This window comes from Oncorhynchus masou, chromosome 27 (assembly GCF_036934945.1).
Source record: "Oncorhynchus masou masou isolate Uvic2021 chromosome 27, UVic_Omas_1.1, whole genome shotgun sequence".
Classification (NCBI taxonomy): Eukaryota; Metazoa; Chordata; class Actinopteri; order Salmoniformes; family Salmonidae; genus Oncorhynchus; species Oncorhynchus masou.
In genome coordinates, this window is record NC_088238.1 from 15,074,438 (window position 1) to 15,094,207 (window position 19,770).

Consider the following 19,770-nt stretch of genomic DNA (forward strand, 5'->3'; position numbering starts at 1 on the left):
GCGAGGGTGTGTGTGTCTCACTAGACATGGAGGTGTAGAGGGCGAAGGTGTGTGTGTGTCTCACTAGACATGGTGGTGTAGATGGCCAAGGAGTGTGTGTGTCTCACTAGACATGGAGGTGTAGAGGGCGAAGGTGTGTGTGTGTCTCACTAGACATGGAGGTGTAGAGGGCGAAGGTGTGTGTGTCTCACTAGACATGGCGGTGTAGAGGGCAAAGGTGTGTGTGTGTCTCACTAGACATGGAGGTGTAGAGGGCGAAGGTGTGTGTGTGTCTCACTAGACATGGAGGTGTAGAGGGCGAAGGTGTGTGTGTGTCTCACTAGACATGGAGGTGTAGAGGGCGAAGGTGTGTGTGTGTCTCACTAGACATGGCGGTGTAGAGGGCGAAGGTGTGTGTGTCTCACTAGACATGGCGGTGTAGAGGGCGAAGGTGTGTGTGTGTCTCACTAGACATGGAGGTGTAGAGGGCCAAGGTGTGTGTGTGTCTCACTAGACATGGAGGTGTAGAGGGCGAAGGTGTGTGTGTCTCACTAGACATGGAGGTGTAGAGGGCGAAGGTGTGTGTGTCTCACTAGACATGGAGGTGTAGAGGGCGAGGTGTGTGTGTCTCACTAGACATGGAGGTGTAGAGGGCGAAGGTGTGTGTGTGTCTCACTAGACATGGAGGTGTAGAGGGCCAAGGTGTGTGTGTGTCTCACTAGACATGGAGGTGTAGAGGGCCAAGGTGTGTGTATGTCTCACTAGACATGGAGGTGTAGAGGGCGAAGGTGTGTGTGTGTCTCACTAGACATGGAGGTGTAGAGGGCGAAGGTGTGTGTGTCTCACTAGACATGGAGGTGTAGAGGGCGAAGGTGTGTGTGTCTCACTAGACATGGAGGTGTAGAGGGCGAAGGTGTGTGTGTGTCTTACTAGACATGGAGGTGTAGAGGGCGAAGGTGTGTGTGTCTCACTAGACATGGAGGTGTAGAGGGCGAAGGTGTGTGTGTGTCTCACTAGACATGGAGGTGTAGAGGGCGAAGGTGTGTGTGTGTCTCACTAGACATGGAGGTGTAGAGGGCCAAGGTGTGTGTGTGTCTCACTAGACATGGAGGTGTAGAGGGCGAAGGTGTGTGTGTGTCTCACTAGACATGGAGGTGTAGAGGGCGAAGGTGTGTGTGTCTCACTAGACATGGAGGTGTAGAGGGCCAAGGTGTGTGTGTCTCACTAGACATGGAGGTGTAGAGGGCCAAGGTGTGTGTGTCTCACTAGACATGGAGGTGTAGAGGGCGAAGGTGTGTGTGTCTCACTAGACATGGAGGTATAGAGGGCGAAGGTGCGGAGGCTGGTGAGCTCTTTGCCCCTGGTATCTTCTACACTGTCACAGAAGATGTTCTCCCAGGCGTACAGCTTCAGCAGCTTGATCCCCTTCAGAATCTCTGTGGTCTTCTTCAGACGTTCCGTAGACTGGTCCTGTCAGAAGAGGGCGATGCCTTACTGAAGATTTAAACTACAAAATAATATTAATATATTCTCATTTCAACTGTTTTTAAAGGTTATTGTTTCCTTATCATATACTGTTTCCCTCATCACAACAGAAAATAACTGAAATCACTCAAATCTAGGCTATTTATTCATGGTAAAGCTTGCAGGTTTCTTCTCTAAAGAGACAGTGAAACTACGATCTAAGGGATTGGTGCAGGCAGTGTACAACCTGAGTGTCTCAACGTGAACAGAGGGTGACTCACCAGGGTGCTCTTCTGGGTGTCAGCCAGCTTGGTAGCGATCAGGTATTGGACTGGAGCCAGCAGCACGATGACTGAAGCTCCAATCAGAGCACTGGTCCCCAGCAGGTAGTACAGCAAGATCACGCCCATCACAATCTGAGCAGGAACACAACACAAAGATATGAGGGATATATTGGGGAGTTATTAGGGATATATTAGGGAGTTATTAGGGAGTTATGAGGGATATATTAGGGAGTTATTAGGGATATATTAGGGATTTATTAGGGAGTTATTAGGGAGTTATGAGGGATATATTAGGAGAGTTATTATGGATTATTAGGGAGTTATTAGGGATATATTAGGGAGTTATTAGGGAGTTATGAGGGATATATTAGGGAGTTATGAGGGATATATTAGGGAGTTATGAGGGATATATTAGGGAGTTATTAGGGAGTTATGAGGGATATATTAGGGAGTTATTAGGGAGTTATGAGGGATATATTAGGGAGTTATTAGGAATAAATTGGGGAGCTTTGTGAGATATATTATGGAGTTATTAGGGATATAGTTGTGATATATTAGGGAGTTATTATGGATATATTATGGAGTTATTAGGGATATATTAGGGAGTTATTAGGGATGTATTAGTGATATATTATTGATGCATCATACTGGTACTGGCAGATAATGGCTTAAAAAATGCATACCTGTTAACCCATATTCTGGGACAAAATCATGCTTTGGCGTCCACTTTAAGATCAGGTTGTTGGCCGGATCATACATAGAGACTATGTCCAGATAGTCGAATTGACCTCAAACGTTTTTTGTTGTTGTTGCATTTTAGCTAAGACTAACCCCTTCCCTAACCTTAACCTAATTCTCCTAACCTGCTACGTTAATTATCCTAACCTACAGCGTAAATTCTCCTAACCTGCTACGAAAAGTACATTTCGACATAAGCTGAATTCTATCTCGTCAAAACCCACCTGCACTGGCATGGCCCAGAGGTTGGGACACAGGAAGAGGAACCACATGAGCTGGTTGGTTTCTATGGCAACCAGGTTGTTGATCTGGCCCAGGGTCATCTCTCCCATGGACATGTTAGAGGTGGACAGACGCAGGATCTTGTTGTAGATCATCGCCTAGGAAACGGACAGGACAGAGGACATTAACAACCTACTAGATACAGTACATTCACTGCTGTGACTGTCTATGACTGTCCCGATTCTCCACCTCTGTGACTGTCTATGGCTGTCCCGATTCTCTACCTCTGTGAATGCCTATGGCTGTCCCGATTCTCTACCTCTGTGACTGCCTATGACTGTCCCGATTCTCTACCTCTGTGACTGCCTATGACTGTCCCTATTCTCCACCTCTGTGACTGCCTATGACTGTCCCGATTCTCTACCTCTGTGACTGCCTATGACTGTCCCGATTCTCTACCTCTGTGACTGCCTATGACTGTCCCGATTCTCTACCTCTGACTGAACACTTTGCCTATGACTGTCCCGACTGCCTATGACTGTCCCGATTCTCTACCTCTGTGACTGCCTATGACTGTCCCGATTCTCTACCTCTGTGACTGCCTATGACTGTCCCGATTCTCCACCTCTGTGACTGCCTATGACTGTCCCGATTCTCTACCTCTGTGACTGCCTATGGCTGTCCCGATTCTCTACCTCTGTGACTGCCTATGACTGTCCCTATTCTCCACCTCTGTGACTGTCTACGGCTGTCCCGATTCTCCACCTCTGTGACTGCCTATGACTGTCCCTATTCTCCACCTCTGTGACTGTCTACGGCTGTCCCGATTCTCCACCTCTGTGACTGTCTACGGCTGTCCCGATTCTCCACCTCTGTGACTGCCTACTGCTGTCCCGATTCTCCACCTCTGTGACTGCCTATGACTGTCCCGATTCTCTACCTCTGTGAATGCCTATGGCTGTCCCGATTCTCTACCTCTGTGACTGCCTATGACTGTCCCGATTCTCCACCTCTGTGACTGCCTATGGCTGTCCCGATTCTCTATCTCTGTGACTGCCTATGACTGTCCCTATTCTCCACCTCTATGACTGTCCCGATTCTCCACCTCTGTGACTGTCTATGACTGTCCCGATTCTCTACCTCTGTGACTGCCTATGACTGTCCCGATTCTCTACCTCTGTGACTGCCTATGACTGTCCCGATTCTCTACCTCTGTGACTGCCTATGACTGTCCCGATTCTGCACCTCTGTGACTGCCTATGACTGTCCCTATTCTCCACCTCTGTGACTGCCTATGACTGTCCCGATTCTCTACCTCTGTGACTGCCTATGACTGTCCCGATTCTCTACCTCTGTGACTGCCTATGACTGTCCCGATTCTCTACCTCTGTGACTGCCTATGGCTGTCCCGATTCTCTACCTCTGTGACTGCCTATGACTGTCCCTATTCTCCACCTCTGTGACTGTCTACGGCTGTCCCGATTCTCCACCTCTGTGACTGTCTACGGCTGTCCCGATTCTCCACCTCTGTGACTGCCTACTGCTGTCCCGATTCTCCACCTCTGTGACTGCCTATGACTGTCCCGATTCTCTACCTCTGTGAATGCCTATGGCTGTCCCGATTCTCTACCTCTGTGACTGCCTATGACTGTCCCGATTCTCCACCTCTGTGACTGCCTATGGCTGTCCCGATTCTCTACCTCTGTGACTGCCTATGACTGTCCCTATTCTCCACCTCTGTGACTGTCTACGGCTGTCCCGATTCTCCACCTCTGTGACTGTCTACGGCTGTCCCGATTCTCCACCTCTGTGACTGCCTATGACTGTCCCGAGTCTCCACCTCTGTGACTGCCTACGACTGTCTTAATTCTCCACCTCTGTGACTGTCTACGGCTGTCCCGATTCTCCACCTCTGTGACTGCCTATGGCTGTCCAGATTCTCCACCTCTGTGACTGCCTACTGCTGTCCCGATTCTCCACCTCTGTGACTGTCTACGGCTGTCCCGATTCTCCACCTCTGTGACTGTCTACGGCTGTCCCGATTCTCCACCTCTGTGACTGCCTACGGCTGTCCCGATTCTCCACCTCTGTGACTGCCTACTGCTGTCCCGATTCTCCACCTCTGTGACTGTCTACGGCTGTCCCGATTCTCCACCTCTGTGACTGCCTACGGCTGTCCCGATTCTCCACCTCTGTGACTGTCTACGGCTGTCCCGATTCTCCACCTCTGTGACTGTCTACGGCTGTCCCGATTCTCCACCTCTGTGACTGTCTACGGCTGTCCCGATTCTCCACCTCTGTGACTGTCTACGGCTGTCCCGATTCTCCACCTCTGTGACTGTCTACGGCTGTCCCGATTCTCCACCTCTGTGACTGCCTACGGCTGTCCTGATTCGCCACTTTATTTTCGCACCTCCCCACTCCCCGTCATGAATTGAACAACGGCAGAAACTCCCGTCAGCCAATGATTACACATCTAACGCTTTTAAATCTATGACAGAGACTGAACAAGTGAACACTTTGGGTAAAGGATGGAGAATCGGTGACGCAGTATCCTACAAATCCCAGAATCCTCCAGTCAGTCACCAGCAGGGCTCCACGGAGGTTGATGCCGGTCTCTATAGTGACATAGTAGGAGGCCTGTAGGAAGGTCCGCTGTAGCACCAGGGCCAGGAACAGCAGAACAGCCAGCACTGACGTATTCTGGAGCAGCTCGTTGGATGACATGAAGTAGACCTCGAAATAGGGGACCTGATAGACAGTCACACACACACACACACACACACACACACACACACACACACACACACACACACACACACACACACACACACACACACACACAGATACACAGATAGTAGGTTAGAGCAGATGTAGGGGACTGTAAAAAGCAAGAGCTGACACTACCCAGACCCTGTCACACACAGAGAAGGACAGAGTGAGAGAGTGTGAGATGAGTGAGGAATTTTCCATGTCACTCAGAAATGCACGCCTGCAGTACTTCAGCCTAAACTCTCTGTTCCTCTGTTCAGCCCGCTGACACCGGCACTGTGCACGATGCTCTACTTTAGAGAGACGTTCCTCTGTTCAGCCCTCTGACATGATGCTCTACTTCAGTGAGACGTTCCTCTGTTCAGCCCTCTGAGATGATGCTCTACTTCAGACATGATGACTTCAGTTCCTCTGTTCAGCCCTCTGACATGATGCTCTACTTCAGAGAGACGTTCCTCTGTTCAGCCCTCTGAGATGATGCTCTACTTCAGAGAGACATTTCTCTGTTCAGCCCTCTGACATGATGCTCTACTTCAGAGACACGTTCCTCTGTTCAGCCCTCTGACATGATGCTCTACTTCAGTGAGACGTTTCTCTGTTCAGCCCTCTGACATGATGCTCTACTTCAGAGACACGTTCCTCTGTTCAGCCCTCTGACATGATGCTCTACTTCAGTGAGACGTTTCTCTGTTCAGCCCTCTGACATGATGCTCTACTTCAGAGACACGTTCCTCTGTTCAGCCCTCTGACATGATGCTCTACTTCAGAGAGACGTTCCTAAATGGATTTCTGGTGTACCTTTAAAAGTTAGTTGAGGCCTCTGTTCAGCCCTCTAACATGATGCTCTACTTCAGAGACACGTTCCTCTGTTCAGCCCTCTGACATGATGCTCTGCCTTAGTTCATCAGTTCAGTGCTGCTGACTCCCCACAGGTCCAAGGATAGTTTATTTCTGTGTCCTAAATGGATTTCTGGTGTACCTTTAAAAGTTAGTTGAGGCAAGTGTGTGTGTGTTTCTGTATCTGTGTGTGTGTGAGGGTGTGAAATATGCTATGGGATCATTTGTGTCTATAATTTAATTGGTCTAATGGGGGTGACGTGGTGGCTGGGACAAGGACAGGGTTGGGAACAATGGCGCTGTCGACGCCTCATGACATCACAGAGGAAGTGAGTCATCATGAGAAGACGAGCAGACCACCCTGCTGCGCCCTCATGGCGGTACGATGTTGATGACACAACCCACAGCATCAGACAGTGAGCTAACTATATAATAAACTATTTATCTCTATGGAGCAAACTAGCCAACAGTCACAACAACATGGAGGAATGTGTCACACAAACAAGAATGAGCGTCTGCTGTATCAAATCGAATCACTTGAATGGGAACAGTAATGGGACCAGGAGCAGAACATAACAGTAATTATGGAGGAGCAGAGTTATGGGCGATGGGAACAGTAACAGGAAAGTATGGTACCAGGAACAGAGTTATTGGCCGATGGGAACAGTAACTATGGGACCAGGAGCAGAGTTATGGGCCGATGGGAACAGTAATTATGGGACCAGGAGCAGAGTTATGGGCCGATGGGAACAGTAAATTATGGGACCAGGAGCAGAGTTATGGGCCGATGGGAACCAGGAGCAGAGTTATGGGCCGATGGGAACAGTAATTATGGGACCAGGAGCAGAGTTATGGGACCAGGATGGGATGGGAACCAGGAGCAGAGTAATTATGGGACCAGGAGCAGAGTTATGGGCCAAATGATGGGAACAGTAATTATGGGACCAGGAGCAGAGTTATGGGCCAACCAGGAGCAGAGTGGGGACCAGGAGCAGAGTTATGGGTCGATGGGAACAGTAATTATGGGACCAGGAGCAGAGTTATGGGCCGATGGGAACAGAGTTAATTATGGGACCAGGAGCAGGAGCAGAGTTATGGGCTGATGGGAACAGTAACTATGGGACCAGGAGCAGAGTTATGGGCCATGGGAACAGTAATTATGGGACCAGGAGCAGAGTTATGGGCCGATGGGAACAGTAATTATGATGGGAACAGTAATTATGGGACCAGGAGCAGAGTTATGGGCCGATGGGAACAGTAATTATGGGACCAGGAGCAGAGTTATGGGCTGATGGGAACAGTAATTATGGGACCAGGAGCAGAGTTATGGGCTGGGACCAGGAGCAGAGTGGGAAACAGTAATTATGGGACCAGGAGCAGAGTTATGGGCCGATGGGAACAGTAATTATGGGACCAGGAGCAGAGTTATGGGCTGATGGGAACAGTAATTATGGGACCATGGGACCAGGAGCAGAGTTATGGGCCGATGGGAACAGTAATTATGGGACCAGGAGCAGAGTTATGGGCTGATGGGAACAGTAATTATGGGACCAGGAGCAGAGTTATGGGCCGATGGGAACAGTAATTATGGGACCAGGAGCAGAGTTATGGGCCATGGGAACAGAGTTATGGGCCGATGGGACCAGGAGCAGAGTTATGGGCCGATGGGAACAGTAATTATGGGACCAGGAGCAGAGTTATGGGCCAGGGACCAGGAGCAGAGTTATGGGCCGATGGGAACAGTAATTATGGGACCAGGAGCAGAGTTATGGGCCGATGGGAACAGTAATTATGGGACCAGGAGCAGAGTTATGGGCTGATGGGAACAGTAATTATGGGACCAGGAGCAGAGTTATGGGCCCCAGGATGGGAACAGTAATTATGGGACCAGGAGCAGAGTTATGGGCCGATGGGAACAGTAATTATGGGACCAGGAGCAGAGTTATGGGCCAGAATGGGACCAGGAGCAGTAACTATGGGAACCAGGAGCAGAGTTATGGGATGGGAACAGTAAGGAGCAGAGTATGGGACCAGGAGCAGAGTTATGGGGACCAGGAGCAGAGTTATGGGCCAATGGGACCAGGATTATGGGATGGGAACAGTAATTATGGTACCAGGAGCAGAGTTATGGGCCGATGGGAACAGTAATTATGGGACCAGGAGCAGAGTTATGGGCCAATGGGAACAGTAATTATGGGACCAGGAGCAGAGTTATGGGCCGATGGGAACAGTAATTATGGGACCAGGAGCAGAGTTATGGGCCAATGGGAACAGTAACTATGGTACCAGGAGCAGAGTTATGGGCCGATGGGAACAGTAATTATGGGACCAGGAGCAGAGTTATGGGCTATGGGAACAGTAATTATGGGACCAGGAGCAGAGTTATGGGACGATGGGAACAGTAATTATGGGACCAGGAGCAGAGTTATGGGCCGATGGGAACAGTAATTATGGGACCAGGAGCAGAGTTATGGGCCAATGGGAACAGTAATTATGGGACCAGGAGCAGAGTTATGGTACCAGGAGCAGAGTTACGGGCCGATGGGAACAGTAACTATGGGACCAGGAGCAGAGTTATGGTCCGATGGGAACAGTAACACACCACACTCCCTTCCTTGACGGGCTTTTTGTTGAGATGTTCGATGGGAACAGTAATGGGACCATAGATGCAGAGCGGCCAGGAGCAGAGGGGCGAAGCCCAGCAGATCCGCCAGGTAACGGAAGGTACTGCTGAGGAGGATGGGTCGGGGACCAAACGCCCGGTACATAGAACGCCAGATGGATGGAGCCTTCTCTGGGTCCTCGGCATTCTGCTAGGAGGGGAGGGGACAGGAGCATGGAAGGGTTACAGGATTACACAGGAGAGTCCCACTACAATGAACCTTCATCTCAGAGTGAAGATGAGGACGACCTGATTACAGAGTCTGGTTCGCGAGACTACATTATTTATTTATTTAACCTTTACTTAACTAGGCAAGTCAGTTAAGAACAAATTCTTATTTTCAATGATGGCCTAGGAACAGTGGGTTAACTGCCTCGTTCAGGGGCAGAATGACAGATTTGTACCTTGTCAGCTCGGGGATTCGAACTTGCAACCATTTCGATTACTAGCCCAACTCTCTAAATAATAGGCTACCCTGTCACCCCAATTTCCGCCCCAATTGCCGCCCCAATTATAATGGACAGTCTTTAGAGATATATTCAAACCTTTCCTGGGCTTGACATGTGTATAGGATACAAGTGTAATATATCTAACACACAGAGTTTTAATTGTAGAGAATCTGATCAGAATGTTCTAATTCAATTAAAGCAGGGATCCATTGAATGGTATGTCACTGCACTGGGGATCCATTGAATGGTCACTGCACTGGGGATCCATTGAATGGTATGTCACTGCACTGGGGATCCATTGAATGGTACTGTGGGGATCCATTGAATGGTATGTCACTGCACTGGGGATCCATTGAATGGTATGTCACTGCACTGGGGATCCATTGAATGGTATGTCACTGCACTGGGGATCCATTGAATGGTATGTCACTGCACTGGGGATCCATTGAATGGTATGTCACTGCACTGGGGATCCATTGAATGGTATGTCACTGCACTGGGGATCCATTGAATGGTATGTCACTGCACTGGGGATCCATTGAATGGTATGTCACTGCACTGGGGATCCATTGAATGGTATGTCACTGCACTGGGGATCCATTGAATGGTATGTGACTGTCAGAAGCAGAATATGAAACTCTGTCACTCCCTCCTCCACTCACCCTCTGATCCTCGTAGGCGTCTTTGAGCTTCAGGTAGTTGGTGAGGGCTCTCATGGCGATGGGGAGTTTGCCAATCTTCTTCAGCTCAATGGGTCTTTTATGGGCTCCTGTGATCAAGCCATCAATCCATCCAAATAATTGTACATCAATCAAAGTCCTTTTAACATCAGCAGCTGTCACAAAGTACTTTACAGACACCCAGCCTAAACCCCAAGGACCAATCAATGTGCTTTAACATCAGCAGCTGTCAATCAATGTGCTTTAACATCAGCAGCTGTCAATCAATGTGCTTTAACATCAGCAGCTGTCAATCAATGTGCTTTAACATCAGCAGCTGTCAATCAATGTGCTTTAACATCAGCAGCTGTCAATCAATGCAGAAGCGGAAGAACAGTGGCCAGGAAAAACACCTGGAAGGAAGGAACCTAGGAAACGAACCTATAATCAGGGGGTTCATCCACCAGTATGTGGCCTTGGAGAGGAGGTTGACGAAGGGCTGGAGGAACCTCACTCCCAGGTCCTGAAGGTCCTCTGGAGGCTTTACCTTCTGGGGGTTGGCGAAGAACACGTACCTCTGCACGGACACCAGGACACAAAGACAGAGACAGACACACACACCAGGTAAAAAAGTAAAAAGCCATCAGGAGCTGAAATAAAGACCATGCATCTGCTATCAGATCACATCAGTACACCACATCACATCCTCTTCTTCCTTCTTGTCTTTATATAGAAACTCTATGACCCCTGACCCAGGAAGCAGTCAGTCCACCAGTGTTCTAACTCACCCTGACCCTGATGACGTTGATCTCTACAGCCATGAGGAGTCCGTACAGAACGACCAGCAGGGCTGTGATACAGAACCTCAGGTGCAGCACTCCAACGCCGTACTCTGCAAACTTCCACAGCTTGATGGACTTGGTGATGAACGCCAGAACCCAGTAGATAAACAGAGCTGAGGAAGGAGGAGGTTGGTCACTTCGTGCACTACTTTTCCCAGAGATGTACTTTATGATGTACAGCAGAATGGTTCATGTGTAGCTCACTGTGTTTGGGCCATCTGCCATAGCCTCTAAACTACTGCACCAAAGGGAGGCTAATTCAGCGCTGCTCAAACACTAACTGTTCATTTGGAGTAATGAATGCACTGATGGTATCATTTTGACTCACCCAGCAGTAGTTTGGGGAAGTTGGAGGTTTCTATGTTGTGGTAGTACACCACAGATGTAGTGGCTGCTATGAAGCCCATAAACGCTGGCATAAAGAGGTGGAGGTGATTGGTGTCCATCTGTCTGAAAGGATGGAGAGACAGGAGGTTGCATCAATACTCAAAGAAACACAGTCAGTTTGTTATGCCATGTATCTCTGCTTTATAGGTTGACATTGTATTCAGTCTCATACAGTTAACATACAGTTAACATACAGTTAACATACAGTTAACCCAGTGGCCTTCAGGATTTATGGGGACCCCATTTTTCGCAATAATTTATCACAACCCCACCAACAAATCCAATGACACAAGCTTAAAATCAGTACATTTTGATTTTTTACATCAACAAATAACCTTTTTTTTCAAATGAAAAGAAACCAATAAATACATTTACTCAATACAATTTTATTTTCCAAATGATCCTTCTCAAAAACGCTTGTATATTGTACCATACAATAATCTGTACTCTTCATTTTTTGAATATATTTTTATCAAATGTTGGGTGACACTGAAGCTGTTCATGGAAGGAAGCTGCTCGCTTCAGCCACTAAATAAGCAGGTGGTGCAATCAACAGGTTTTGATGCAGGGTTTGTGATGCATCAGACAATCATAGCTTTGTGTTACTGCAGCATTGTGGAGGATCTTATTGGTTGCAGTCTGGGTGAACTAGAGAGTGGGGTTATTTTGAGGGACAGTGGTTTCATTTTTCTATAAACATTGGTCTGGAGGGAAGCAAGGAAATTCAATAGTTCACTGCACCTGAAACTTGGGAGTCATTGGTTTTAGGACACAACAATGACAGAGAGGAATAGCACTTCTTCTGTAATCTCAGCAACGCAGAACAAAATCCCATGTGAACACTGGCTTCTGACCAGCTACTAATGTTTCCTCTTCCACAGTACACTACCTCTTTGGTAACAGGAAGTAGTTTTAGGGGGTTTCTTACTTGTTGGAGACGATTCCCTCAGCGATCTCACAGACGTGGACAAACAGCAGAGTGAATGTGAGGATCCAGCGCAGGTTGTGTCCAGGGAAGTGGAGCCAGGTGTTATGGTGGATCTGAACCTTAGAGCTCTGACTGCCCCAGCCTAGGAGAACACACACAGTCAGATAAACAGGAACATAAGCACACACGCCTAAGACCGCATGCACAAACATGCAAACACACAGGGTTGGGCAGTAACGTAATCCACAAGTAATCCAAGTAATGACGTTACTCATTTAGAGTAATCCAAAGGATTACATTAATGATAACTTTATTTGTAATGTAATCTGTAATCAGTAACAGATGAAGTACACAGATAAACACAGCAGTTGATTCTAAAGCAATCTGCATTATCAAGGTTTTCCTGCCAAACAATGAAAGTCATGGAGATTCTGAGTGACTCTTGGATAATGCAGGCAACTTTGGCAAGTGCCCTCAATGGTCAACTGTTTGTAAACCTTTAAAGTTTAATGGTCAACATTAACTGTTTGTAAACCTTTAAGTTTAATGGTCAACGTTAACTGTTTGTAAACCTATAAGTCTAATCGTCAACTTTAACTGTTTGTAAACGTTACTATTTTTGTAAACATCTAAGACCAATGGTCAACTTCAACTGTTTGTAAACTTTACTGTTTGTAAACCTATAAGACCAATGGTGAACTTTAACTGTTCTTTAAATCTAAAGGTCAAAGCAAACACTCAGAACATACAGTAACACAGAAACAGTGTCTCCATAAACAAAACACTCAGAACATACAGTCCAGTGTCTCCATAAACACTCAGAACATACAGTAACACAGAAACAGTGTCTCCATAAACACTCAGAACATACAGTAACACAGACACAGTGTCTCCATAAACACTCAGACAATACAGTAACACAGACACAGTGTCTCCATAAACACTCAGAACATACAGTAACACAGACACAGTGTCTCCATAAACACTCAGAACATACAGTAACAGAAACAGTGTCTCCATAACTGTACACTCAGAACATACAGGGCTCTCCCGAGTGAGGTAACAGAAACAGTGTCTCCATAGTGAGGTCTGCTCCGCACCTGTAAGGCTCTCCCGAGGGTAGTGAGGTCTGCTCCGCCCACAACTGTAAGGCTCTCCCGAGGGTAGTGAGGTCTGCTCCGCCCACAACTGTAAGGCTCTCCCGAGGGTAGTGAGGTCTGCTCCGCCCACAACTGTAAGGCTCTCCCGAACAACTGTAAGGCTCTCCCGAGGGTAGTGGGGTCTGCTCCCCGAGGGTAGTGAGGTCCACAACTGTAAGGCTCTCCGAGGGTAGTGAGGTCGAGAGGGGTCTGCTCCGCCCACAACTGGGGGCTCTCCCGAGGGAAGTGAGGTCTGCGCCCAGTGAGGTCTGAGGTCTCCCGCCCACAACTGTAAGGCTCTCCAGAGGGTAGTGAGGTCTGCTCCGCCCACAACTGTATCTCCCCCACAACTGTGAAGAGGGTAGTGAGGTCTGCTCCGCCCACAACTGTAAGGCTCTCCAGAGGGTAGTGAGGTCTGCACAACGCATCACCGGGGGTAAACTACCTGCCCTCCAGGACACCTACACCACCCGATGTCACAGGAAGGCCATAAAGATCATCAGAGACAACAACCACCCGAGCCACTGCCTGTTCACTGCCATTCTAGGGAGATTTTCCTAGCCACCGTGCTTCTACACCTGCATTGCTTGCTGTTTGGGGTTTTAGGCTGGGTTTCTGTACAGCACTTTGAGATATCAGCTGATGTACGAAGGGTTTTATAAATACATTTGATTTGAGTTGATTCACCCCGCTATCATCCAGAAGGCGAGGTCAGTACAGGTGCATCAAAGCTGGGACCGAGAGACTGAAAAACAGCTTCTATCTCAAGGCCATCAGATTGTTAAACAGCCATCACTAGCACAGAGAGGCTAGTGCTGACTCAAATATCTAGCCACTTTAATAATTAAAAATTGGATGTAATAAATGTATCACTAGTCACTTTAAACAATACCACTTTCTATAATGTTTACATACCCTACATTACTCATCTCATATGTATATACTGTACTCTACACCATCTACTGCATCTTGCCTATGTCATTCAGCCATCACTCATCCATATATTTATATGTACATATTATTATTCATTCCTTTATATCCTGTTAGATTACTTGTTAGATATTACTGCACGGTCGGAACTAGAAGCACAAGCATTTCGCTACACTCGCATTAACATCTGCTAACCATGTGTATGTGACCAATACAATTTGATTTGATTTGAAATGAAAAACACACACACAGAGATTTGCCCAGGAAGCATCAATTAATGTTTTCCTCAGGGACTGGGCTGCTAGTCAGAGCCATTCCCATTAAGCAGATGAGCAACAGACACACCCAGTCAGTTTCCCCAGAGTAGGCCTTCTAGAACAACACAACAGTAGATTGTTATCAGTAAACCTTGGGTTAAAGTGCAGAACGTTGGATTTGTCTGCTGTGGGGCAGAGAGGCCCCCACTCCGCTAAAACCATTGACAACTGCGTGCCATTTTCAAGGAGTTGCCAACTAAATGTTACCAACTAAATGTGGTTGTAATAGGATCACCTATTAATTTTAGATTATTCCATGCAAAGAAAATGTGCACATTTAGCTCCATATTATAGTTACACAGCCAGTAACTGCATGCTTTTCACCATCAGTAAACATAGTTCATGTCATTTCAGATAGCCTATAGTACGTGAGGGTAGCATATTGATTCGGCATGTAGCTAACTAGCTAAGGAAGCAATGTGTGTTTTTTAGCTTGCTTCATCAGAGAAGACTTTTGGAAAGAGCTTGAAATCAGCTAGTAGCCTATATTTTGAGTCTAAAATCGCCCTGGTGAAGTTGTCTCCTCGCTACTTCTGGCAAGCAAATCAAACAATATTTAGAGATAATGACCTAGCTAATTTATCCACGTAAAGTTAGCTGTTAGTTGTTAGCTAGCCAAATTGGTGTGATTGGGGAAATTACATGATAAGAGAGTGATGCTGAGAGTCAGATTTTTCACTTTAAAATGTATGTCAAACAAAAACCAATGATTGCCAAGTTGAACAAACCAGACCCTTATATGCACAAGGATGACTTTTAACAACTTCTACTGAACATTTTACCAGAACACATTTACACCAGTGCAGATGCAACGTTTGTTAACAGAATAATGGCTTGTGCTGTTGGTGCCGTCATTCTGTTACCAAATTTTGCATCTGACCTGTTCTTCAAGAAAATGTGTTTTTCTATGTTTTCTCACAGTCCCACAACAACTCAGAGACCACGATCCCACAGTCCCACAGTCCCCCTGCTCAGTTAGATAAAGTCTGGGCCAGAGCCAGGAGTCTAACCAGCTGTTCTGTGGTCTGGGGAAAGCTGTTTAATGTTGACTGGGGAAAATGAGACTGACAGCCAGCAGATCAATGAAGAACACATTTTTTTTATTTAACTAGGGAAGTCAGTTTCAGAACAAATGCTTATTTTCAATGACGGCCAAGAAACAGTGGGTTAACTGCCTTGTTCATCGGCAGAACGACAGATTTTTACCTTGTCAGCTCGATGAATCCATCTAGCAACTTTTCGGTTGCTAGTCTAACGCTTTAATCACCAGGCTACCTGCCGCCCCACATACAGACCAGTGCTGAATGTCCGACACAAGATCAATCATAGGGCTTTACACAGAGTTTCCTATCTTCTACACAGGACTGTGAGTCTGTAACAGTGGAATTGATTAAACCCAGTCGGTGGTCAGTAGGCGTTATGATGCTTCAAGGCTTTATATGAACGGTGAGACTGAAAGCTCAGAAAGAATAACAAATAGCTTGTATACAGTGCAGCATCTTAATACTGCTTTCTGTTGGTGAAGCAGGTGTGGGGGGGTGACAGTGCTTGTATACAGTGCAGCATTTAATACTGCTCTGTTGGTGAAGCAGGTGTGGGGGGGGTGACAGTAGCTTGTATACAGTGCAGCATTTAATACTGCTTTCTGTTGGTGAAGCAGGTGTGGGGGATGACAGTAGCTTGTATACAGTGCAGCATTTAATACTGCTTTCTGTTGGTGAAGCAGGTGTGGAGGATGACAGTAGCTTGTATACAGTGCAGCATCTTAATACTGCTTTCTGTTGGTGAAGCAGGTGTGGGGGATGACAGTAGCTTGTATACAGTGCAGCATTTAATACTGCTTTCTGTTGGTGAAGCAGGTGTGGGGATGACAGTAGCTTGTATACAGTGCAGCATCTTAATACTGCTTTCTGTTGGTGAAGCAGGTGTGGGGGATGACAGTAGCTTGTATACAGTGCAGCATCTTAATACTGCTTTCTGTTGGTGAAGCAGGTGTGGGGTAGCTTGTATGACATCTTAATACTGTAAGCTTGATGATATACAGTGCAGCATTTAATACTGCTTTCTGTTGGTGAAGCAGGTGTGGGGGATGACAGTAGCTTGTATACAGTGCATCTTAATACTGCTGTTGGTGATTTAATAGCATGCTTTCTGTTGGTGAAGCAGGTGTGGGGGATGACAGTAGCTTGTATACAGTGCAGCATTTAATACTGCTTTCTGTTGGTGAAGCAGGTGTGGGGGATGACAGTAGCTTGTATACAGTGCAGCATTTAATACTGCTTTCTGTTGGTGAAGCAGGTGTGGGGGATGACAGCAGGTGCAGCATGGCTTTCTGTTGGTGAAGCAGGTGTGGGGGATGACAGTAGCTTGTATACAGTGCAGCATTTAATACTGCTTTCTGTTGGTGAAGCAGGTGTGGGGATGACAGTAGCTTGTATACAGTGCAGCATTTAATACTGCTTTCTGTTGGTGAAGCAGGTGTGGGGATGACAGTAGCTTGTATACAGTGCAGCATTTAATACTGCTTTCTGTTGGTGAACAGTAGCTTGTATACAGTGTGTACTGGGTTGGTGAAGCAGGTGTGGGGATGACAGTAGCTTGTATACAGTGCAGCATTTAATACTGCTTTCTGTTGGTGAAGCAGGTGTGGGGATGACAGTAGCTTGTATACAGTGCAGCATCTTAATACTGCTTGTTGCTTTGTTGGTGAAGCAGGTGTGGGGGATGACAGTAGCTTGTATACAGTGCAGCATTTAATACTGCTTTCTGTTGGTGAAGCAGGTGTGGGGATGACAGTAGCTTGTATACAGTGCAGCATCAAACTGCTTTCTGTTGGTGAAGCAGGTGTGGGGGATGACAGTAGCTTGTATACAGTGCAGCATCTTAATACTGCTTTCTGTTGGTGAAGCAGGTGTGGGGGAAGACAATTATGTCTTTCTGATCAGTGCAGCATTTAATACTGCTTTCTGTTGGTGAAGCAGGTGTGGGGGATGACAGTAGCTTGAGTCTGCAGTCATTTTGCTTTCTGTTGGTGAAGCAGGTGTGGGGATGACAGTAGCTTGTATACAGTGCAGCATTTAATACTGCTTTCTGTTGGTGAAGCAGGTGTGGGGGATGACAGTAGCTTGCCTAATTGTTTCTGTTGGTGAAGCAGGTGTGGGGGATGACAGTAGCTTGTATACTGACATCATATTTTCTGTCCCCAGTGCAGCATCTGACCAGTAGCTTGTATTGCTGCCCCTTCTGACCCTATGTCTGCCAGCATCTTAATACTGCTTTCTGAGCCTATTCTGTCCCCTTCTGACCATATTGTATACTGCAGCATCCTGCTTTCTGAGCCTATTCTGTCCCCTTTGGTGAAGCTGATGACCATATTCTGCTCCCCTTCTGAGCCTATTCTGTCCCCTTCTGTCCCTATTCTGTCCCCTTCTGAGCCTGTTCTGTCCCCTTCTGAACCCTGTTCTGTCCCCTTCTGAGCCTATTCTGTCCCTTCTGAGCCTATTTGTCCCCTGTCTGTCCCCTTCTGAGCCTGTTCTGTCCCCTTCTGAGCCTGTTGTTGCTGTCCCCTTCTGAGCCAATTATGTCCCTCTGTCCCCTTCCCCTTCTGAGCCTGTTCTGTCCCCTTCTGACCCTGTTCTGTCCCCTTCTGAGCCTATTCTGTCCCCTTCTGACCATATGTCTTCTGACCCTGTTCTGTCCCCTTCTGAGCCTGTTCTGTCCCCTTCTGAGCCTGTTCTGTCCCCTTCTGAGCCTGTTCTGTCCCCTTCTGAGCCTATATTCTGTCCCATTCTGAGCCTGTTCTGTCCCCTTCTGACCATATTCTGTCCCCTTCTGAGCCTGTTCTGTCCCCTTCTGACCATATTCTGTCCCATTCTGAGCCTATTCTGTCCCCTTCTGAACCTGTTCTGTCCCCTTCTGAACCTGTTCTGTCCCCTTCTAATCCTGTTCTGTCCCCTTCTGATCCTATTCTGTCCCCTTCTGAACCTATTCTGTCCCCTTCTGAACATATTCTGTTCCCTTCTGAACCTATTCTGTCCCCTTCTGAACCTATTCTGTCCCCTTCTGAACCTATTCTGTCCCCTTCTGAACCTATTCTGTCCCCTTCTGATCCTATTCTGTCCCCTTCTGAACCTATTCTGTCCCCTTCTGAACCTATTCTGTCCCCTTCTGAACCTATTCTGTCCCCTTCTGAACCTATTCTGTTCCCTTCTGAACCTATCTGCCCCCTTCTGAACCTATTCTGTCCTCTTCTGAACTATTTCTGTCCCCTTCTGAACTATTCTGTCCCCTTCTGAACCTATTCTGTCCCCTTCTGAGCCTATTCTGTCCCCTTCTGATCCTATTCTGTCCCCTTCTGAACCTATTCTGTCCCCTTCTGATCCTATTCTGTCCCCTTCTGAACCTGTTCTGTCCCCTTCTGAGCCTGTTCTGTCCCCTTCTAATCCTATTCTGTCCCTTTCTGAGCCCGTTAGGTTCCCCTCTGGTCCAATTCTGTCACTGTTTCTTTTAAACCTTTTTCTGTGTGATCTCTAGGATTAAAGGTTGTCACATGTGCACTCACGCACACACACACACACACACACACACACACACACACACACACACACACACACACACACACACACACACACACACACACACACACACACACACACACACACACACACACACACACACACACCATGAAGGTAAAGGACTATGCATGGTCCACGTACCAATGAAGAGGATAGGGAAGGTGATGAAGAGCAGGAAGACGTGAGGGACCAGGTTGAGGGCGTCCACGAAGCAGCCATTGTTCAACATCCCCGTATCCACACTGTAGGCATTCTTGGTCACATTGTTGCCACAGAACGACAGGCCAGCCATGCCACCTTATTGGTCCAGAGAAGCCTGGGGGGAGGATCCAAGCCACAAAACTGTCAATCAAGTCAAGAGCACCAGCTCGTCTAGTGGTTGGACAATGGAGAGGTAAACAATGAAAGTGGTCTAGCCGTAATGCTCTTTTAAAGGTGAATCAGCTTTTAAAAAACACAGGATACATTAGTAAGACTAAAGTGCTTTTATGATTCAAATAACATTAGCCAACGGATACGGTGCTTTCAATATAGAGACTATTTATGTAGTGTTGTGGCATCTCTCGTGTCTTGATGTGTGTTTTGTC

At 47.2% G+C, this 19,770-nt stretch overlaps 1 protein-coding gene across 1 annotated transcript in view; it reads right to left on the minus strand.

The window, feature by feature from the left end:
• abcc9 (ATP-binding cassette, sub-family C (CFTR/MRP), member 9) overlaps positions 1-19,484 on the minus strand; it is a 75,841-nt gene extending 56,357 nt beyond the window's left edge. The window contains 12 exon segments of the mRNA XM_064939331.1: positions 1,287-1,449; positions 1,725-1,859; positions 2,690-2,845; positions 5,274-5,438; positions 8,899-8,976; positions 8,978-9,109; positions 10,070-10,176; positions 10,508-10,643; positions 10,855-11,021; positions 11,237-11,358; positions 12,224-12,365; positions 19,325-19,484. Coding sequence (XP_064795403.1) covers positions 1,287-1,449; positions 1,725-1,859; positions 2,690-2,845; positions 5,274-5,438; positions 8,899-8,976; positions 8,978-9,109; positions 10,070-10,176; positions 10,508-10,643; positions 10,855-11,021; positions 11,237-11,358; positions 12,224-12,365; positions 19,325-19,475 — 1,654 coding nt within the window. The 5' untranslated portion in view covers positions 19,476-19,484.
• Positions 19,485-19,770: the final 286 nt, after the last annotated feature.